The 22788-nt window shown below is 51.7% G+C and overlaps 4 protein-coding genes across 4 annotated transcripts; 3 read left to right on the forward strand and 1 right to left on the reverse strand.

Annotated features, from left to right (window-relative positions):
* Positions 1-36: 36 nt before the first annotated feature.
* Positions 37-8519, forward strand: BO66DRAFT_366607 (putative translational activator; the record flags this gene model as incomplete). The annotated part of the gene is made up of 7 exons (XM_025645259.1): positions 37-190; positions 337-2408; positions 2457-3138; positions 3194-3388; positions 3447-7274; positions 7341-7912; positions 7962-8519. Exons 1-7 carry the CDS (start codon positions 70-72, stop codon positions 8517-8519), a joined length of 8028 nt encoding a protein of 2675 aa, XP_025507464.1. The 5' UTR covers positions 37-69.
* An 837-nt stretch (positions 8520-9356) lies between these two features.
* On the forward strand, positions 9357-10325 carry BO66DRAFT_314673 (60S ribosomal protein eL19; the record flags this gene model as incomplete). The annotated part of the gene is made up of 3 exons (XM_025643442.1): positions 9357-9736; positions 9875-10025; positions 10176-10325. 3 exons carry the CDS (start codon positions 9357-9359, stop codon positions 10323-10325), a joined length of 681 nt encoding a protein of 226 aa, XP_025507465.1.
* Positions 10326-12162: 1837 nt separating this feature from the next.
* Positions 12163-13805, reverse strand: BO66DRAFT_202111 (uncharacterized protein). The gene is made up of 2 exons (XM_025642532.1): positions 12866-13805; positions 12163-12793 (listed from the first exon to the last, which is right to left on the reverse strand). The coding sequence occupies exons 1-2, from the start codon at positions 13693-13695 to the stop codon at positions 12244-12246; spliced, it is 1380 nt and encodes a 459-aa protein (XP_025507466.1). The 5' UTR covers positions 13696-13805; the 3' UTR covers positions 12163-12243.
* Positions 13806-16154: 2349 nt separating this feature from the next.
* On the forward strand, positions 16155-18809 carry BO66DRAFT_417867 (uncharacterized protein). The gene is made up of 3 exons (XM_025649707.1): positions 16155-16267; positions 16622-18024; positions 18083-18809. The coding sequence occupies exons 1-3, from the start codon at positions 16243-16245 to the stop codon at positions 18347-18349; spliced, it is 1695 nt and encodes a 564-aa protein (XP_025507467.1). The 5' UTR covers positions 16155-16242; the 3' UTR covers positions 18350-18809.
* The last annotated feature ends 3979 nt before the right edge of the window (positions 18810-22788 follow it).

Below are 22788 nucleotides of genomic sequence, written 5' to 3' on the forward strand. Positions count from 1 at the left end.
CCCGATTCGTTTGTGCGTGTGTCTGCCCATTGTCTTGTCACGCCGGCATGCTCCAGTCCACCACATAACATGGACGACTTCCCATGGGAACAGGTGGATTCCGGCAACCTGGAGAGTTTGCAGGTCGTTCTCTTTTCGAGTTCGACTGCTCGCAGAATCCGTGCTCTCCAGGAGCTCCGCGATAGAATTGGTCAGTGTTCAGTGTTGCCAGTCCTCTCTCTCGTCCTCTCGTCCTCTCGGCAAAAGCCCACCAGCCCAACCTCCAGTCCAGCTTTGCCCATTCCTTCACCACGTCTGCTCTATGGAGATGCTAATTGTGCGCTTTCGCTTCATCAGCTTCTACATTACCCTCTCAAATCCGTCAGCCTGTCATTGGCCTTCTATTCACAACTTATCCTCGCTATGTCGACCGTCCCTCTCGTCAGGCCGTTCAGCAATGCCTCCGCGAGCTGCTCAAGGCTCCGGTCCCGACCGAAGATCTAAAATACTTCACCCAGAAATTGCAGAATGAGGCTACGAAACCACTGGCTCCCGGTCCGGCTTTGGTTCTTGTCGAATGGTGCTCGATTGTGCTACAAATTGTGGCTGAAGATCCCGCGGCGCCGCTTTCTGCCGCTCTGGACACGATTGCGGTGGACGCCAGAGCTCTAGATACTTGTCTGGCTGCTGCTGGTTTCAAGCAGGCTGTGAAAATTTCCGCCCTTCGAGTCACTAGACGTGCGCTACGTGCAGTCTTCGGCTCCGCTACCTGGGGTGAGGATGCAATTCGTCAGTCTGTTCAGCGATTGACTAGCGACGCTACCGCGGGTCAAAAGAATGCACCTTTCCTTGGCGTCATCTCCGGAGTCTGCGCTCGTCTTCCGACCAGGAAGCCGATCCTGGAGGAGCAAAAGAAAGCCATCATCGCCTTCTACACCAAAGAACTAGTCGGTTCTAAGTCCGCTCCGCCTTCGCATGTCGCCGATGCATTGGGTGACTTCTTCGTTGCGTTTGTTACCTACGAAGATGTTGCGTCTGAGTTGACGCCGCCCTTTGAGAAGGCCATGCTGCGGTCCCCCGAAGTGGTATTCAGCGGCTTGCTTCCATCTCTCTGCACCTCCCTGCCAGATGATTTTGATCTTGCGGAGCTTCTACATACTCGACTCTTGAAACATTTGTTGTCGAGTATGAAGTCAGCCAACCCCGCAATCAGACAAGGCGCCGTCCGTTCCTTTGAGGCACTGCTTTCGAAGTCAAAGAGTGACACCCTTTTGCTCAAGGTCACCAGCGAAGTCGTTGGTCCTCTCAAGACTCAAAAAATCACCAATCCGGAACAACGTGCCGTGTACGCCCAAGCCATTGCTGCTATCCTGCCTTCCGTCGATATTTCAAAAGAAGTGGTCCAAGGTCTTGTCCCTGTTTTCTCGCGTGAATCCAATGAAGCCGCCTTGGAACAGGAAATCAAATCGTTCTGCAAGCATCTGACATTCCTTGTACACTCCAAGGTCAAGGTCAACGACGATGTCGTCGGCGCAATTGTGAAGGGGTCTTCCGACAAGCGCGTACCGTTCAAGAAGCTTTGGCAGCTCAATGTCAGTGAGGTATTCTGGCAGGTAGAAGCGTCGACCTTGGCAAGCGCTGAGGTTGAACCGCTCGTCAACAAGTATCTGGGCAAAATGAAAGAACTATACAATGAGGTCTTCTCCAACCCATTGCCTTCTGCTCAGGGTGGATCATTGTCCACAGCTCATATTTACCTTGCCCTATTGGAGCGCTCTTCTCCCCTCGCAAGCTTCGATAAGGCAGCTTGGGACGAGACTATCGCACAGGCGACGGTGCTCAACCCCAAGCCGTCATTCTTGCTTAACCCCAAGGCATATTCTAAGCTGACTTCTCAAGCTGAGATCCAGTGGGCTGTGAGAGCACTTACTGCAGTCACCACTAGCTCCAGGTTTGATGGCGCCGAAGATGCAGCTAAGACTGCATGGGCCCAGGCTTTCATTTACAGCATCACTGCCCCTGCACTTCACACTAGCTTCCGTGATGAATCTGCTCGTGCACTGACAGAGGTATACTTGAAGAATGTGGCTGGCACCAGCCGGATCATCACCAATGGCTTATGGGCTTGGATTCTTGCTTTCAGAACAGGCGAGAAGGAATCCGCGCCCATCTCTGCGGGTCCCGAAAGCGAAAGACACCTTCATCTCGTTCTAAAGGCCATTTGCCCGCTCTCGTCTACCTTGCAAGCGGTGGAACACAACGCAGCCGATCTGAAGAGCCAGCTTGTTGATTTACTTCTCCTTTCTCGACCTGAATTGATCCCGAATGCGTCTTGGATCTCCCTGTGTCTCAGAACAGGTACCGATCCGGGTGATCTGGTGCGCGAGTTTGCAGATGACTGTTTGAAGCAATTGACCCGCGTGCAGGGGGTAAGCATGGCCCTGATTCTTCTACAATCGGTTACTAACAGCTGGTAGGATCCCGTTCAGTCCAAAATCCCTCGACTGAATGCCGCTATCTGGAGCGCGGCCGGCGAACTGAGCTTTGTAGCCCCCGATGCTATGGTACCTCGACTCGTCGCCCAAATTCGGGAGGACTTGGATGTGTCTCGTGTTTCCAAGTTCACTCCAACTGATGTCGCCATCGCACGCACACCTGAGGGAACTATGTTCGTCGATGTCCTTAGCACTAAATCAAAGCCAGCCTTCGACAAGAACAACAAGGACTATAATATCCTCAAGTGGGAAGAAGAGCTACGTGTGCAATTGGCGGAGAAGAAAGGCCAGAAGCCAAAGAAGCTTACTGCTGATGAGCAGGCAAAGGTCAAAGCTCAGCTTGCCAAGGAGTCCAAGATCCGTGAGGAGGTCCTTGAAGAAATCAAGAAGATCGAAAGGGGAACTGGAATTATCCAAGGTCTTGCTGGTGGCCCGGCAATTGACGCAGATGGCTGGATTAACCCTGCTGTGAGCGCCTTGCTCGCATTGGCAGAGGCTGGTGCAGGTTTGTTTGTCGGTGATGTCGTTTCCAAGGCCTATATCAAGTGTGCAGAGAAGCTTTCTTCACGGCTTGGTCCGTTGCGGCCTTTCGTGGGTATTGCAACTCTTCGCGCGATCGGCCAGACACATCTGCCTCCTGATATGGAATCTGAGTCTCTTGGACGTAAGTCACCGTTATCGGCAAGAACTCGAATACGACGTAACTAACACGCCTGTAGAACTCGTAACCAGGATTCTGTACCGATTGCGGTTCGCCTCTGAACAACGCCCTCTTGATATCTCGTCACTGGCATACGTTCTTCCCTTGCTCTTCTTGATCCTCGATCGGAACGGCATTGAGGAACAGAAGGGGGAAGAAGAAGGCGAGCAAGTTCTCCTTGCCATAGAAGTTTTGTCCTTCCATTCAAGCTCTTGTAAGACCCATGATCCGACTTGAATCCTGATTTTGTGGAACTGATTTTATATGTACAGTTACCGACGAACGCCTCCCTCGGGTTGAGGTTCTGAACCACTTGCTGTCAGCAATGCAAAGGTACACTCAACACTATAAGTTGATCAAGGACACCCTTTTCGACTTCTGCCGGTATATTTCATCCAATATCACTCAAGCCGAGCTGGATGTTCTGTTGAAGGGCACAATTGTCTCTGAGGTGTCTGTTCGTACATCTGTGCTGCAAGTCATCGAAGCTGAAATCGATTTGACCGATCTCGATTTCTCGGAGCACATCTGGCTAGAATGCCATGATCATGTAGAAGAGAATGCAGAAATCGCTGAGAATATCTGGGAAGAAAACGCGCTGGAGGTTGATGACTCCTCATATGGAAAGATCATTCCCTATCTCGCCTCGAAGGATTCGCATCTCCGCGGTGCTGCTGCTCGCGCCTTGGCCCATGCTATTGAGTCAAACCCATCTATCTTCGATGAGATCGTTTCGGAGCTGCAGTCGAAGTATTCAATCGAGATCCAGCCCAAGGTCCCTGAGAAGGACAGCTACGGAATGCCCAAGAAGATGGACTTGACCGACCATTGGGAGTTCCGCAGTGGTATAGCCCTCGCGCTCGGTGCTATGACAAATTTATTTGAGGGCGAGCAGATTGTTGAGTTCCTGCGCTTCCTGATTGAGAGGGGTCCATTGATTGACAAGAGCTCCGTGGTGAGATCCCAGATGGCGGAGAGTGGTCGATCCGTCATCGCCGCACGTGGCCAGCAGGTTGTGGAGGAGTTGATGAAACTTCTGGAAACTACATTGGAAACATCCGACAAGGGGAGCGAGACTTCTGACTTGCTCAATGAGGCTGTGGTTGTTCTGTACGGATCCTTGGCCCAGCATCTTAAAGCAGACGACCCTCGTCTACAGATTGTCCTTAAGAAACTTCTGGGCACTCTGCCTACGCCTTCGGAAAGCGTGCAGTCTGCAGTTTCTGGGTGCTTGCCACCCCTCATCCGACTTTGCGGCCCTCAGCAGAGCGGACAGTATGTCAAGGATATGCTGGATCAACTTTTACAGTCTAAGAAGTATGCTACTCAACGTGGTGCAGCCTATGGTCTCGCTGGTATTGTCAGTGGCCGGGGTATCTCCACGCTGCGCGAATTCCAGGTCATGGCTCATCTACAGGATGCTTCGGAGAACAGAAAGGAGCCCCATCAGAGACAGGGTGCTTTACTGGCATATGAACTGTTCGCGACCATTCTTGGTCGAACATTCGAGCCATATGTTATTCGGATTGTCCCTCAACTCCTCGCTAGCTTCGGAGATGTGAACGCAGACGTCCGTGATGCCTGCCTCGATGCGGCTAAGGCCTGCTTCTCGAACCTCAGCTCGTATGGTGTCAAGCAGATTCTCCCGACTCTTCTTGATGGTCTCGATGACACGCAGTGGCGTAGTCAGAAGGGAGCTTGTGATCTTCTGGGTGCTATGGCTTATTTGGATCCCCAGCAGCTGGCGGCCAGTCTGCCTGACATTATCCCCCCGCTAACAGTTGTCTTAAATGACACGCACAAGGAGGTGCGTAATGCAGCCAACCGCAGCTTGCAGCGCTTCGGTGAAGTTATCAGCAACCCTGAAGTCAAGAGCCTGGTCAACGTACTCCTCAAGGCGCTGAGTGACCCCACTAAATACACTGACGAAGCTCTCGACTCGCTCATCAAGGTGTCTTTCGTTCACTATCTGGATGCTCCTTCCTTGGCTCTCGTCGTTCGTATCCTCGAGCGCGGTCTCGGCGACAGGTCGAATACGAAACGCAAATCTGCCCAGATTATTGGCAGTTTGGCTCATCTTACGGAGCGCAAAGACCTCATCTCTCACCTACCGATCATCGTTTCCGGTCTGCAGCTGGCTATTGTTGATCCTGTACCCACTACCCGTGCTACAGCTTCCAAAGCCCTTGGATCGCTCATTGAAAAGCTTGGAGAAGATGCCCTTCCCGATCTCATTCCCAATCTCATGGCTACGCTCAAATCAGATACCGGCGCTGGTGATAGGCTGGGATCCGCTCAAGCTCTTTCGGAGGTGCTCGCAGGCTTGGGTACTACCAGACTGGAGGAGACGCTGCCTACCATTCTGCAAAATGTCAGCAGCTCGAAGCCATCTGTTCGCGAAGGCTTTATGACCCTCTTCATCTTCCTTCCCGCTTGCTTTGGAAACAGCTTCGCTTCCTATCTTAGCAAGATCATCCCCCCAATCCTTTCTGGTTTGGCTGACGACGTCGAATCTATTCGTGAGGTCTCGCTCAAGGCTGGTCGCTTGTTGGTCAAGAACTTCTCCTCCAAGGCCATTGACCTGCTTCTTCCGGAGCTTGAACGTGGTCTTGCGGACGATAGCTACCGTATCAGGTTGAGTTCCGTTGAGCTGGTTGGTGACCTTCTTTTCAGTATCACTGGTATCACGGCCCGGGCCGATGCAGAAGAGGAAGAGGAAGAGGCCGCCCAAGCTGGCCAGTCGCTTCTCGAAGTTCTCGGAGAGGAGAGAAGGAACAAGGTCTTGTCTGCGCTCTTCATCTGTCGCTGCGATACTTCCGGTCTTGTCAAGAGCGCCGCTATGGGTGTCTGGAAGTCACTTGTCGCTTCGCCCAAGACCCTCAAGGATATGGTGCCCACTCTATCTCAGCTCATCATCCGCCGCCTTGGCTCTTCTAACATGGAGCACAAAGTCATCGCTAGCAACGCTCTGGGAGACCTTATCAAGAAGGCCGGAGAGTCTGTCCTCGCGACTTTGCTTCCTACCCTCGAGGAAGGTCTTCAGTCATCTCCCGATGTGGATGTGAGACAGGGTATCTGCATTGCTTTGAGAGAACTTATCACCTCTGCTTCTCCTGAGGCTCTTGAGGACTACGAGAAGGTTCTCATCTCGACTGTCCGGGTGGCCTTGGTTGATAATGATGAGGACGTGCGTGAGGCTGCCGCCGAAGCATTTGACGCTTTACAACAGATTCTTGGCAAGAGGGCCGTCGATCAGGTCCTTCCTCATCTCTTGCTTCTGTTGAGGAACAGCGACGAGGCAGAGCAGGCACTGTCAGCCCTTTTGACACTCCTCACTGAGCAGACGCGAGCCAACATTATCCTGCCGAACCTCATCCCTACTCTTCTCACCTCTCCGATTTCAGCCTTCAATGCCCGGGCTCTCGCCTCCCTCGCGGAAGTGGCAAGCAGCGCTATGACACGTAGACTGCCTACGATTCTTAATTCCCTGATGGATAATATCGTGTCTACTACCGACGAGGAGCTTCGACAAGAGCTCAGCAGTGCTTTTGATACCATCTTGGTGTCTGTTGACGAGAATGACGGTCTCAATGTGATGGTGAATGCCATGATGACTCTTCTGAAGCACGATGACCACGTCCGTCGCGCTACTGCTGCGGTTCATCTCAAGAACTTCTTCGCGAATGCTGAAATCGACTATTCCAGATACCATCAAGACTTGATCCGGGTCTTGCTCATTTCTTTCGATGACGGCGACAAGGATGTTGTGAAGGCCGCATGGTCAGCACAGAGCGAGCTTACATCTCATCTGCGCAAGGAAGAGATGGAGGTTCTTACGATCCCCACGCGACAGGCGTTACGTTCTGTGGGCGTTCCTGGCGCCAACCTTCCAGGTTTCAGCCTCCCCAAAGGTATTACTGCTGTTCTGCCGATCTTCTTGCAAGGTCTCTTGAACGGAAGCGTCGAGCAGCGTACTCAAGCCGCTCTTGCCATCAGCGATATCATTGATCGCACTGGTGCGGATTCTCTGAAGATGTTCGTCACGCAAATCACGGGTCCTCTTATCCGTGTAGTGTCTGAGCGGTCGGTGGATATCAAATGTAAGTCCTTCTCTTCATTCTTACAACGCTGTTGTCTTCGGTCCTCTAACTTACGATAAACTTCAGGTGCCATCTTCTTCACTCTTAACAAACTCCTGGAGAAAATTCCGTTGGCTGTCAAGCCATTCTTGCCCCAACTTCAACGGACGTTCGCCCGTGGTCTGGCCGACTCTACTAGCGAGACTTTGCGCAACAGGGCCGCCAAGGGCCTTGGAATCCTGATCACTTTGACTCCTAGGGTCGACCCTCTTATTGCGGAACTCGTTACTGGAACCAAGACACCTGACGTTGGAGTGAGAAATGCAATGATGAAGGCTCTTCAAGAGGTTGTCGGCAAGGCCGGCGCCAACATGAGTGAAGCTTCGAAGAATGCTATTCTGGCCCTGATCGATGACGAAGCCAGCGATCAGACTGACACTGTAGCTATCACCAATGCCAAGCTTCTGGGTGCTTTGGTCAAGGTGCTTCCACCAGCCACAGCAGGCCCACTCATCAAGAACAGAGTCCTGACAGCCAATGTCTCTCATTCTTCGATTTTGGGTCTCAATGCTCTGCTTGTCGAGGCGCCTTCCGCGTTGACTGAGAATTTTGCCACTGAGACGCAGGCTGTCATCTGCCAAGGTGTCACCAACAAGGATGTAAGTGTTTCCAGCATGTAGGACCACGGACCGCGCTAACTCCTGATAGCCCTTTATTTCCGACAACAGCGTCTTGGCTGCAGGTAAGTATCTGCTTATTGAGGATGAGCATCGCAACTTCGAAGTCAACAAAGCCATTTTCGAAGCGTTGGCGCCTTGCATTCAGCCTGGTGGGCCCTCCGATACCCGGAGATTGGCTTTGGTGGTCCTGCGGACCGTCAGCCGACTTCATCCGGAGTTGACTCGGCCGCACCTGGCTCTCCTTGCGCCCCCCATCTTCGGCAGTGTGCGCGACATGGTCATCCCTGTGAAGTTGGCGGCGGAGGCTGCCTTCCTCGCGATCTTCTCTGTGGTAGAGTCTGAAAGTGCCGTATTCGACAAGTACATGGCTGGCCCTGGGGCTGAGCTTCCGCCGGGCCCCAAGCGGAGCATGTCTGACTACTTCAAGCGTGTTGCCTTGCGTCTTGCCAGCCAGGCCCGAGAGCGAAAGGAGGCGGAGGGTGGACAGGGTGGGCTAGGCCTGTCGAATGATGAGGTTGATGACGAGAAGGAAGTGTGGAGCATTGGCAAGGTCGATCTTGGAGAGGGGAAGTTTGGAGATGATTGATGGTAGGATGATGTTGTGAAGTAGACTTGATCTAGCAGTGGCATGAATTAGATTTATACCCTTGTCTCGGGGGTTGAGGTTGATTCTGATGGGGAAGCCTTGGAGGAAAGAAGGAAAAGGTTTTAGGAATGTTTTATGTTTATAGGAATGTTATATGTTATTGGCATATGGTCCATGTCATTCGATATCATAAGGTAAGTACTACTAATGCCTAGACTAGGTATCCATGATCTTACTTGGTGGTACTTAGTGTCGACTCCATTCGTACTTGGCTGTCTAGACTTGGACTAGCCCTATCTACTTACTTATCCATGGAGTACGGATAGATAAGAAACACCATGAGCTTATCAGTCACGTGCTGGGCGGTCGGCGGAAACCAACACCAGAGAAACATCAAGAGAAGAATCGAGCAAGTGGATGCAGAGAAAAGTGGAAAACAAGAAAAAAAGGCAGACAGCCTCATCATCCATGTAACTTGTCTAGGTCAGATAACACTGCGAACCCTATACCTGACTCGTCTGTACATGGAGGTGAGGCTCTGGCGGCGGAACCCCAGATCGGGACAAGCGGCTGGGGCACAAGCCCTAGGGTGGATTTTCTCGCTTAGAAGCACAGTGGCTTAGCTAATCAGTGGGCGTATCTCAAACTCCTCAGCTGGGAATTCTGCCCGTCGTCGAGTGCAACGAACATCATCCGCCAACGACCGTCGATACGCCGACATCAAGATGTGAGTCCTATCATCGATTTGTGCTCGTGTCGTTTGAGAGGAGAATTACGGCCCTTCGATGGACTACTTTTTTGGCCCTTTTGCCCAACCATGCACTACCTCCTCCGCATATGCCCATCGAGGGGCCCTTATCACTCCTCCACTCGTCGACGAAGCAAAGGAATTTCTCGGATCGCGTTGGACTGCATGCTGACCGTCTGATTTTTTTCCCACACAATAGGGTCAACCTTCGCACCCAGAAGCGCCTCGCGGCCTCCGTGGTCGGCTGCGGCAAGCGCAAGATTTGGCTCGACCCCAATGAGATGAATGAGATCTCCAACGCCAACTCCCGTCAGACCATCCGCAAGCTCGTCAGCGATGGCCTCATCATCCGCAAGCCCGTCACCATGCACTCCCGCGCCCGTGCCCGTGAGCTCGCCGCCGCCCGCAGAATCGGCAGACACCGTGGTCTGGGTAAGCGCAAGGGTACCAAGGAGGCTCGTATGCCCAGGTATGCACTCCCGACTCTCTCTCGCCTCCACGCAACGGAAGGATCGGTCTTAGGCTTTGGATATGACTGGATCGCGATACTGGAAATCTGGGTTGGAGACAGAAGGTGCTGACATGCGGTTTTCTTCCCTCACTACAGCCAGATCCTCTGGATGCGCCGCATGCGTGTTCTCCGCCGCCTGCTCGTCCGTTACCGTGCCTCCGGCAAGATCGACAAGCACCTGTACCACGAGCTCTACCACCTGAGCAAGGGTAACACCTTCAAGCACAAGCGTGCCCTCATCGAGCACGTAAGTTGACTCCTTTGTCTGCTTTGCTGCACGAACCGCCTTTTTTGTCACGAACCCACCACATTTCTTGGAACTACACACAGTCCTATGGCGGACTGGCAGAACTTGATGGAGACTAGGAACTAACCCGGTTTCTTTCACCCACCACAGATCCAGAAGGCCAAGGCCGAGAGACACCGTGAGCGTGTCCTCAAGGAGGAGATGGACGCTAAGCGTGCCAAGAACAAGGCTCTCCGTGAGCGCCGCTTGGAGCGCAAGGAGGCCAAGCAGAACGCTCTGGTCGCCGAGGCCCAGGAGTAAATTTCTTCTGTTTGACGAACTTTGGCGGTGCGGAGGTTGAAAAGCGGGGGATAATGGGTTAATCGATCAGCCAGTGGAATATAAATCAGGTCGACCAAAACTACACACTTCCCCGTTTTTTCGTTGCAGGTCTGGCTCGTTGGCTTTGAGAAGAACAAGAAAAGTTGCATCCGGGACACATGGCTTCTGTCTGAATCGTATCAAGGAGGCAACCCGGCACACCTGGGTTCGTCGGGGACACGGGGAAATTAACATATATCACCTCTGGCTTTACCTCTTTGCCCGTTTACACCACGGGGAGCAAAGCCTAGAGCATGTGAATATGGAACAAGACAAGAAAAAAAAAGAGAAATGACCAACTTTTTCATTAAAGTCCAAAACAATGGCATGGCGCTTTGTGTGTGTTACGAAATTCCCGAACATTGTTCTTTCTATCTTCTACTCACACACATGGTCTTTCCCATTCTCCATCTCTTTTTATACCCCGGACAAAAAATCAGCCAGAGCCACTACCCCGGATGTCTTTATTTCTTTCTCGTTATCTCATGCCATCGCATTCGGGCCCTGCTCTCCACCTTATCTTCTTAACTCCTCCTTCCTCCCCTTCTAAGGCCTGGTCTAGCCCTTTTCCTCCGGTCGGGTTACCCTTCTACCCCATCCTCCGGCTATAATTCCTCCCCCGCAACGTCCTTGTTTAATGTCGTAACGTTTCCTGAATATCACGCTTGAGGGTTCCAGTCCAGTCCAATCGCGGGGTCTCTTCTCGCTCGTAGGATAAATACCCCATCGTCGCGATGCTGTACAATGAAGAGCCCCACTTAAGAGAAATCTTGACCGAATTGAACCCACTCGCCCTTGAGAAATGGGAATTGGGATCATCATCCATTCCCCTCTTGTTTTGCCATGAGGTTGTGGAAGCCCGCCTTGACACAGAAACACCTCCATTTTTTCCGTTTTTTTTTTTTTTTGTCACCAGGTTTTACGTCTATAGGGAAACCCGCCCACGCACGCGACTCCCGCATTCAAAGAATTCTGTTTTCCTTCTGTTGATCAGCAAAACTGACAGAGTGGCTATGAGTATCGTGTGGGACAACCTACTAGGTAGGAATCAGGCCCTGCCATGTTCGGCAAACTTTATTGTACTTACATAACTCTTATGTTACTGCACATATGTACTTGCACGTAACCCGTTACTCCACTGCGGGTGTGTGGGCGGACACTATCAATGAAGTCATGCCTCCCCGGGGGGGAGGGGGTATGACATGATCTTGGCTTCATCGCATCTTACTCCAAACACATTGCAAAAATTCAATTGGTCAGGCACAGTTCAAACTACGAATCCCGATTTCCACACCTCGTGTGGTTTGTTGGGAAGCGGCAATCTGCAGCGTGGGCGTAATTAATGCATAGATGCCCTCGGATGGCGGGTTGGATATATAAAGTGGTGGTGGGTGGAGTTGGTCTTGCGGGTGCGCCGACCCTTCCAAGGTAAAGGGTTAAATGGTCGGGAGGAAAGCCATTTCTTAGTCTTCAGGTGATGGACTGTCGGCTTGTGCTCATTTCATCTCTCTAATCTGTTTATTTTGTGTACTGGAGTAAATTTCAAGAGATAAAAATAGGTGCACAAGATCTTGATCGATCCTATTTGCGGTAGGACTGGAAACCGGCTGAGTATCATACAACCCGAACCACGGCAAAGAACACCTTCCGTGCCTCCTGGAATTATTGAGATCAAGAAAAAATCATACATGTACATGAAGTTCGAAGGTTATAAAGCAAAGTAGAAACATGGAACTACGACTCCCTGTTCTTCCCAGAAACATTGACGCAGCATATCATCATACAGCGGGTCGGTTCGGTCATATCATTATACACATCCAGTCTTACGGAATCCCCGAGAATCAGATCTTACTGAGTACTACACCTGCGCGAGCGGGATGGTCGTCGAACTGCGACGATGCATGACCGCCGCCTTGACTGGATATTCCAGATCGAATGGGTCGCTGCGCGTGCTGACCCGCGCGCCCGGATCATAATACCCTTCGCCACCCCCGGCGTCCGAGAGCTCGTTGACGGTGAAAGGGTAGCTGAGGCGGTTGAGGAGACTGCTTCCGACACTGCTGCGGCCATTCGGGAGGATGAGCGTGCTGCCCAGGCTGACGTCGCCGCCGCTGTAGACGGAGCCGCCCCAGGCAATGGACACGGGGCGTTGCTGCTGGGACATCTGCGATCGGCGCAAGTGGGTGGAGGTGGAGGTGGAGGTGGTGGGCGATACGATTCCCGGGCTGGAATAGGGGTCGGCGAAAGGGTTGCGCATCACTCGGTCGCGTTGAACGGTCGTTCCACGGGATGACGTGGACTTGTAGGTGAGTTCGAGGGGCTCGACGAATGGATTAGCGTTTGCAGCGCGGGGGATGGCGGAAGAGCGGGGGTCGTAGTAGGTGTATTCGGGCTTGGAGACGGGGACTCTGGCCACGTGAATGGGGTGTGAGCGGACAGAAGAGGAGGAGCCGGAAAGAAAGGACCGGCGCGATCGGTACCCTGGACGAGAAGCACCACCTGGGAGTGCTACAGTAGGTATCTTTTCCGCTGTAAAAACTTCCTCACTTGTGCCGAGGCTCGGAGAGCCTCGACCAGTGCGTCGCTTCGAGCTCATGAAGTAATAACCTAAGACTAAAGCGAGCGCCACGAAGGCCAGTCCACCTAGCACACTGCCCAAGATGGTACGTAAGGGGGTGCTGGAGCTAGAGTCGTGGGGGAAATCTACGGGATCTGCTGAAGTGGTGTGGTTGCTGGAAGTCACATCCGTCGTGGTAGGTATGGCTGTCGATGCAGTACTGATTGCTAAAGACGTCTGGGGCGCTGATGTGATGAGGCTGGCTGCACCAAGCAAGTACTCAGAGTGCTCCGTCGACGACGGTTGCACGAGTTGGCTGGAGCTGAGACTCGGAGTTTGGGTGCTCGTCTGCGAAGACAGTGGGACGTGTTCATGTTGAACACTAGGAAGGTATGAGGTTGTGAAAGCACTAAGACTATCTGTTGTCGTGGTGGTTGCGACGGAACTGGGAAGCGTATCTGTAGAAATCGCGGCTGGAGCCTGCGACAGCCGCGTTGCTGCGGTCTGCGCAGGATATTCAAGTGAAATTTGAGAATCTGTGCGGGTTGCAATCGGATCATTTGCTGGGACAGTCTCATTGTCGATCAACGACAAAGCATCCGTGTTCGGGACGGCGATGTGAGTTCCTGCTGCCGGCCATGACAAGCTGGTTATTGCCGAAGGTGCCCCCGAGGGCACAGCAATGCTGGACTCTTGTGGGACTCTGGTGCACCTGGTACTCTGAAGAAGCAGACAAGCACTAGGCATGGACATGTCGCCAAGCCCGCAGGCCGAATAGCGCAATGCAAGTTTGCTGGATCCAAGGCGGAAGACTTAAAGATATAGACTGCATAAACGCCTGGTATAATTGCTAGAAAGAGAGACTTTCAGGTTATGAGGCCACAGGCGCGTAAAAGAGTGATAGCGCCGAGAGCACGATGGAAGCTGAAACGATCGACTAGAAACGAACGGAGGGAGTGACAGAAAAGCAGGAATGACAGCAGCTCAGGGCATAGTCACTAAATCTTTCTCATTGTTCTTTTCCTCTATCTGGACAAATCAGGCAGGCCATGACAGGGACGTCGAAGGCGACGACGGCCCGGGTTGGACGGTATTGTTTCAGGATGCGAACGGTGAAGTAGAGGGCCAAAAAAAACGGTCAAATGCGATTGCACGTGAAGAGGCGTCGAAGTTGATGTATCCAGGATGCTAAGGAACACAGCCTCGAAAAGGGCGAGAAAAGCTGACACGAGAGGTTGACGCGAAGGAAAGAAAAAAGAAAACAGAACGGCTGGTCATCCTAGGATGATATCAACAGCAGGCAAGCTAATCTACCGAATGTGTTGGGGCCAGGCGCTTGTATGTGTGCATGTACGTAGAATTGGAAGCTGATATGCGAAGCAGGGGATGAAAAGCTGGATGAAACAGCAGAGCCACCAAAGTCGATCCGACCTGGAAGCAGAGACAGCTCTGACAAGATGGTCATATGGTTGCATAAGAGGGGTTCAGACCCTTTGGCCCCCCTCGCGTGAGGAGTAGAAGAGTTCATACCTAGTACTCCGTAGTTCAGGGGACACTCAGGGAACACTTGACGATGATTGAGTGGAGAGAGCAAGGTGATGGATGGCGGGACTCGAGCCAATCATGGGGGTGAGAATGGCGATGAAAGGCCATGAAGAGTGAACTGTGAAATGAGATTGGCTTGCAATCATGCGAGCATGTTGGTATATAGGCATATACCTAGGCATATTTGACAGATATTAGGTAGATCAACAATCCGAATTGAAGGTTAAGCATGAGCGTTGGATTGGGGAGAGTGTTTGACTCGACTGACGGGATACGGGATACTTCAGCTCACTCACTCGAGGTCAGACCACCTGATCGTCCCTTGGTCATTGGCTGATGCTCCCCTAGTCCCGAAGTAGACTAGTCTCGGCGTCAGGTGCATGCTGAGTCACATAGACTAACCATATTTGAACAAAGCCCCATTCTCCCGCTGCGGTGATGGTTGCCTGAGGTTGGATCCATGATACGTCTGCCTACGTCTGCCTTTCCCCTCAATTGTTAGTTGATTGTTCAATGATTTGACAATAGGAACAATTGGAACAAGGTCATGTCATGTAATGTGAGCAGACGGTTAGTTTGACATTATCTGGTTTGTTGCTCTGTCTATAATTCATTGGCTGGCAAAGAGCAGGATCTATGCAAAGGTGTGCCATACGATTGATGTCATGGCAAGAGTGGTTCTGGTTCCTCGCCTGCGCCCAAGGAAAGGCTCCTGACATTCCCAAGGATCTGCCCCAAACTCCGCCAAAACTCACTCATTAATGAGACTAATGAAACTAATGGGCATGGAGACCCTCGAAGGATGGTTGCCAAATGAGCTTGTCCACGTCCCTTGGGCTTGTCCTGGCCTTCTCCTGTTTCTTGCCCGCCACTCCAGAATTTCCCCGCATTGTGTGTGTGTCGTGTAGGTTATACTTGAGTAGTTGATCTTCACACAAGAGTAGAATGTAGTCGAGTGTGTATTCAGTCAAATCGATAGGCAGGCAGTATGAGGGTCATTGGTAAGAGTGATAGGATCAGGAGATCCCCTCGAAGCGATAATAACTAGTCAGTAAGTACTCGAGTGGTTAGTTATCTAGTCTAGTGAGAAGTGAGTGAGTGAGTGCATGACAATGACCATGACCGGGGAATGAATAAATGAATGGATGGATGATTGGAGTAAAACCCGCTGTTGATCCTTTCTGCCTCTTGCTGCCTCTTACCACAAGAGCTTCGCTTCTGTTGAAAAGATAGGTAGTTAAAGGTACTCTCTTGCTTCATTCTTAATCATCCCACATTTCCCTCTTCACCCCCCCCCCCCCCAATCCAATCCACCACCCACTTTTTTTGCCATCGCTGGTTGGCGCTAATCTCCACCCCAACTTTCACTACCCACCCTTCATTCATTCTTCTTCTGCTTCTTCTTCTTCTTCTTCTCTAACATTGGGAGATTACTATTTATCTCCCCCGCCTCCCTCCCTTCACCCCCCCAAATTTGTCTACATGTGTACTATTTGGTTGATCGATCGATCAATTGGTTGCTCCGCCTCGGTTTAATTAGTGCTGTGCAGTTCGGCTTGGATAGCTTTCTTCCTCTCCCTTTCTCTCCTTATTTATTCCCTTACATTTGACCCATCAAAGCGCTCTCTTCTCTCTCCCCCTCTCTTTTCCTCTCTGCTTGGGTGGCGTGCACACGAACCCCCGGTACCTTACAGATTATCTCCTCCCACGCTTGCACGTCTCTCCCCTGTGTGATCGATCGACTTTCCCGGCATCATGTTCGGGTGGTCTGGTTCGCTGGGTAAGGCTGCCCGTTTCCCACTATTCTTTGGACAATCTTCCCTCTCATGCAAATCGTTGCTCTCGTACATCAACCACTGTTCTTATCTCGATGGCCCCCATGCAGGACCCTGTAATTACAGCACAGACTCCGCGACATAAGCGGCGGCTCTGCTGGCCTCGTGATTGCCTGAAGCCACAGAGTTCTTCTGCTTCGGTCGCGCAATGGTCTTCGGGGTCAATTCTGCCTTGTGCCTATGCTTCCGAGGGCCCCATAACCCCCGGTGGCCCGTCGGTCGGCTCTCTGCCCAATTTGAGCCACGCCCGACACAAATCATCTGTTGACTCTTTCCATTGCTAACATGATGCGATGCAGGCCTTCCGGTGAGCGCAGCACCGGAGAAAGAGCGCTGCCCACCGTCTGCCCCCACAGAGCTCGACTTCCCTGTCTACCACGTCCCCGATCTTGCAGAAAATGGGTCCGAAACATCCTTGGCCAGACTCAACGAAGTGCTAGCCTCCATCCGACGGCCGCAAGATATCAATCCACAGAAATTCGAGGCCCTGAATCTGAAGTTGGAATCCGATGTCCCTGCCGCCCGCATTGTCCGTCAATCGGGTCCGAAAACAGCCCCCCCACTTCCATGGGAAAACATGTCGGCCAGATCCTCCCCGGTGGATGAAGATGGCACTCCTATTCTGATGGACAATGAGAACCCATACCCCTCGCGAGACCGGTTTGAACTGCTACAGAGTGAATTACTACTCGATAACGATGACGCATTCAGAGAGGTGGCTAGACTGCCTCCCCAGGAAGGACGGGATCGAGTCAGGGTCACACACACACGCAAGTTTTGGACGGGATTGGAGCGCATGGCTCAGTACTGGGATACCAGCTTGGACGATTACTTCGAGCGCCCGGCCTCCCCGCCACCTGTTCAGGACGATGAACCTATGCAGACGAACGAGGAGCCACAAGTATCCAAGGACCTTGACATCCCAGAGATTCGCATGGATGTGGACGGTGTAGATCAGGACGAAAAACTGGCAGACAGCCCACCAGGTCCTCGGGATCCGGAACCAGAGATTGTGACTCGATACAAAGGTCGCCGTATTGGCTCAGGGAGTGAAATGCCGGAAGATGCGCGCGACGAAACCATTCGAGCATTGACGGAGATGGCTGCCTGGCCCTTTGGATGTCAGGTCGCCCTGCCAATTGCTCCTCCCAAGTTGGCCGCCAAGACGGTCCTCTTCCCAGTCCGACAGACCTTCGTGGCCGCTCGATCTCCCAAAGACCGACAGCTGGCCCGTAGTGGTGTCATGGAAGGGCCCGTCTTCACGGCTCAGTGTCGACCGGAAACTGCATTTCGAGGACCCGAAGACACCCCCGGTGAAAGCGTCGGCGATGTGTGTGATCTGCTCCGCGAAGTGGGTGCCATGCTCCTGACCGCACAGGAACGAGCCCGACAGGGAGCCACTGAAGCCAGACCAGGGGAAGGTCAGTGGTGGACGACCGTGCCGCGGTGGGGTGGTGCGCCAAACCATGCCGATGGCGATGGCCATGGGCAAGGTGAAGATGATGCCTCTTCAGTGGAGCAAGGGAATGCTCGCAAGCGTCATCAGATTGAGCATCCATTCCTTGCATTGCGTCGGCCAAGTCTGGTCCGTAAACTGAGCAACAACTCCAAGTGGAAGATCGTGGAACCCGGTCCCAGTCTTTGGGATAGGCGAATGAGGTACATCCAGATCGGGAAGCCCATTGAGAGTCCCTTCGATGATGTACGTACCCCCGAACTTGCTTTGCGGACGAAAACAGGCATACTGACAGACAGGGCAGATTTACATGCTATCATCTATCAATCACCATCTTGCTATTCTGCACTTGCGTGTACATCGGCGATATCTCGAAATGATTACCCACGGGCGCAGCGACTTCCCACCAGTCTCGGACGGTGATCAACCATGGCAGGTTCTCCAGCTCCGACGGACCAAGTGGTACGATTTGTTCGACGCCGAAGATCGACTTGAAGTGTTCAAGGGAATCTGGGGCATCTTTCATTATCTTTTACGGCAACAACCTTCCCCTTTCCAGCATCTCAACTGATACCTGTTTCGTGTGTGCATTTCTATGATATCCAGATCTAGCCTTCAGATCTAGCCTTCTCTGCTCTTCATTCTCGTCCACACCCGGTCAAATTTGACGGTGGACATTGCGACAGCGTTTACCTGGACTGATGTCCTATCATGACTCTCTTGCATCATATCATCATATATAGATGGCAGGACCATAGACACCGATAGAAAGCATACAATTCGTCCCCATGATACTCATTCCTTGATTTGACCTGGCCTCTCCTACCTGTCGCGGACTTGTTCTGAGTAGTCCGGGCCGAGTACTGTGTACTGAGTCTCCGGCTACTCCCGATTTAGACTCTCCTACTGCCCTACTGCATGCCTATCTAACTGGATACTTAACTACCGAATGCAGGCAGCACAGCATAAAAGCATGCCCATCAAACAACCCGCTCCGCAGGAGAGAGTCTCGGGTTACACCACTTTTCATGCCACTCCCCCGTAACCCCCCGTACCCCCCGTACCACCACCACTATCTTCAGTCTACGGTGATGCTGAGGGTGGGATATTCCAAGGAACATCCCCCAGCCCCAATGCATTACCCACGTTATCCATGTTTCCGGTAGCGTCTCGTTCATGCTTGAAGCCTAGAACGATAGCATAGCATGCGGTGAAGGAAAAAAGGTACTGTAGATCGCGCCGGTGACAGACATCCCCCACACACCCGCCTTTCCTTCTTCCCTTGCTTCCTCTCCGTCTCCTGTAACTATCCGAAAGGTCTGAATCATGTCCTTACCTGCACGAGTCTTACGAAAAAAAGAGCCGTGAAGAGCAAGCAAATTCGGATGAGTGGGTGCGAGAGAACCTTCTCTATCCAGACACCCACCCAGCCATCCACCCACTGCCATTCCTCATTCGTCCCGATGTAGCCCATCACTTCATGGGGCTTTTTGGAAGTCGTAGTCGTACTGCTTATCCTTCTATCCGGGCGTCCGGGGGTCATCCATGCCATTTCAACTCTAAAATCCTGTCTGTGTGTTGTTCCACATCGGGAACTACCTTCTCTTGTGGATGTTTCGGCTCCAATAGCTAGGAAGCGGAAGCTTGGGGTATAGTACCCAGAAGAAAGAGTAGATTTTGCTGGAGAGGAGGGGGAGGGGGGGCAGACTATCGCGGTCTTTTTTTTTATGGGATGTGTGTGTCGCGTTCTGATACTCTTGTGGTTGGACAGGTTTTCTTTGCATTTTCTGTCTTGGGATATAGGGGGGGATGATGATGAAGATGATAGGGATTTCTGGAGCTTTTCTTTTTGCTCGGGGGAGTTGAGGTTTATCCTATTGTATCATGTAGATTGTCGATGAAGATGAGTTGGGGTAGGTAGTTGCATACAGGTAGGAACTGTGGTCTGGATTTCTCCTCGGGTTTGTTGCAAGCTCTTCGAGTCTAATGGCAATGAGGAAGGTGGTACAGTATACTAGGTGCCTACCTACCTTAGAGACAAGCTACTTTACCTACTAGTAGTTAGCTAGGAGGCTACTGCTGATGTCCCACCGTTCATCAACTTGACTGATTCATGGACTGGCAGCGAACTCTCTAGTAGATGCACCTCGGTGCCCTACATGCCGCATCAATGCCGGCGTGACGTCTCGTCAGCCTCCAGGGACCAATGGAACCACAAACAACATCAAGAGCAGCAGCATGATTGATGGGAAATAATGCGATCTAGGGGAAAGACGTATTTGCAGAATAACTGCATATATGTAACCCCACAACCCCAGCACAGCATTTCCACCGCTCAATAGACCCTGGCACTAGTAGCTAAGTAGTCGGACATACATCTACAAACCCGTCCCCGCTTATGCAAAGTATAGGGGCAAACGAACACACACCCACAATCATCGGATCAGAAGATCAGCCTGCAACAACGAAATAGGAACAGAAGGAGAAGTGTCCATGGGGGTTTGCCATCGATGGACTGAATCGAGATATGATGATTGGTTTATCGGGAATAGGTGTTGTTGTTGGATCGCCGGGGGAAGGGGTTCCATTTCTGGTGGTGCCCTCTCGGCCTCTCGCCCTCGAAGCTGTGTATACTACGTACAGTACGGAGTACCTAGATCCGGCCAGATCTGTTTTGTTGGGGACGGTCGGACTACTCCGATATCTGTATGGTGGATAGATGCTTTGGTTGCTTTTCTGTAGCGAGTGCGGTGGGCGTGGGGGTTGAATGTTTGCTTTCGTCCGCTGGGTACATCCGGTGGCATGCGGCTAGATTGGATGAGGGGGATCGGGGAGAATTGGCGAGGTTTGTGGTTGTGGGGGTAAAGGTAAAGGGAGATGTGGATGCATGTAGGCCTCAACTATGGGGTGGGCTGGGGGCGGTTATTATCGCTGCTAGGAGATGGAGTAATTATAGAAGAGACGAGTCAAATGGGTGAGAACTCAATCAAGTAGGTAAATAACATTGGCTGCCTGGAAGTCTGATTGATGGTTGTCGAATGTTATGAGATTGACATTAACGCGGGTCATAACTGTACGGAGTACTCACTCGGTTATAAATTGAGTTGGCAGGCCCGAGTAGGTAAAGAGGAATTAGTCAAGTTCACTTAGCGAAGGCTGCAAAGGTTTCTCACTGGACAACACCGTGAGCCCCACTGTCTGATACTCTGCAGAAGTGGGTTTGGGGGGAAATCACACACAGGTCTCCATGTATGTACACAGTACGTGCGCGATCTTGATGAGAAAGGCTTGGAAATGTGGCTCCCTGATCGATAGGGCCCCTGGTAGCTTGTTTATGATCTTATCATCGGATTGTCGTAGATCGCCAGCTAGTCAGAGGTTGCGATTTGCTAATCGATCCTTAGGGTGGATGACTTATCGAGACGTATGCGTCGGAGCGAGCGCAAGGCAACGGATGGAGAAATGGAAGTGTGGGAAGTCTTGAAGAGCGTCGCCATCTGATGAACCAGTCGTGTGGTTCATATACTTCGCAAAGGCGATCCGGTTTTGGACTCATCATCAGTCTGCTCACCTTGGGGGGCTCCCGCAATCGAAGACGGATTCTTTCTCCGGCTTGATTGACTTGTGCAAAGGGAAGCTCTCTGTCTCCTTTGTTAACTTGACAGCGCACATTGTCGATCGATCAATGCGTGTTGGTTTGATGACACAGTCTTGGAGTAGGAGTCGAGAGAACCGCTGTTGTTCCTTGCTTGCTTGCTTGCTCGCTTGCTAAGAACAGAGTCTACGGTATACAGTAAACTCTGTACTCTGCGCCAGCACTAGCACTACCTAGACAGGGGCACAGTACGGAGTACATACAGCAACAAAAGTATACGGTGTCGTGGCTGAGCTATGAGTAGTCTAGAGCCTGAAGAAGCATCATTCCAAACACATGGTTGCTGATCAGGGGAAGCGGGATATCGTATTCCAACAGGCAGGTACTTTTTGGTTGCTTCCGAAGCTATGACATGATATATGGCTCTGTGAAATTGCTCGTCAAGAGATGATAGGTGGTCTTGGCTGGTTGCTTCTTTGAGGAGTACTTCGTAGGATAGTGTGTGACCGGTTAGTACTGTAAATAGACACGACAGTACTGTAGTACAGAGGAAGTTAACTACTACTTGATAGTCTGTCTCATCACCAACCATCATCAACAATGTTGATGGGAAGAAAGCGCCCATGAGTCAGCCGAGGGAGGCTTACAATACAATACCTACCATTCGGTAGCCAGTTAATGTACGGAGTGCTCCGTACGGTATGTACTGTACTTAACTTATGGCTTGCAGTTGATGTATAAGGTACTGTCATGTAGCCTTAGGTAGTGAGTATATTTGTCTCACCTGAAGATAGTTATAGGCAGATACCTGCTGCACAATTGTTCCGCAATTGTCTGTCTGTCTGTCTGTCTGTCGGCGATGTTCGGGGGAATCTGAGAAGAGAGGACGCAGACCGATAGGAAATGTGATGAATCCAGTGGCGTGCAAAACCACTACAAGGACCTCGGGCTTGCTTGCTTCTGGTAGGTAGATTCGGTTTCTTCCTTCTCGTGTGCGCCCTGTGCGTCCTCCTTCAAGTTTCAGTTCATCGCAAGAGTATCCGGGTACTTCCCTCTCATTCCATCTCCCCTGCACCCTGTTGCCATTCTGTACTCCTACAGGGAATTCATGCAAAACAGCTTCCCGATCCCGCCAACACGGCCCGTCCGGCAGAAAGATGTCTATGGGTGAGCCGAGCCATAAGTTACTAAGTACTTACTGCAAAGCAAAAAAAGTCTGTGCTCGAGTCAAAAGACTGTCGCATACTCATCTACCCACAAAATCTTACACATCGCAAGATTCCTGAGCCTCTCCACAACTAGTCGAAGGGTTCCGAATCACCTGTGCTTCCCAGATGGGTTAGTGTCATCTGTCGAATCGAAGGTCATTCTGAATGTACGACGTAGGTCTTTATGTATCACCCTCTGCCAGCTAA

This window comes from Aspergillus aculeatinus (genome assembly GCF_003184765.1).
Source record: "Aspergillus aculeatinus CBS 121060 unplaced genomic scaffold BO66scaffold_6, whole genome shotgun sequence".
In the NCBI taxonomy this organism is placed as follows: domain Eukaryota; kingdom Fungi; phylum Ascomycota; class Eurotiomycetes; order Eurotiales; family Aspergillaceae; genus Aspergillus; species Aspergillus aculeatinus.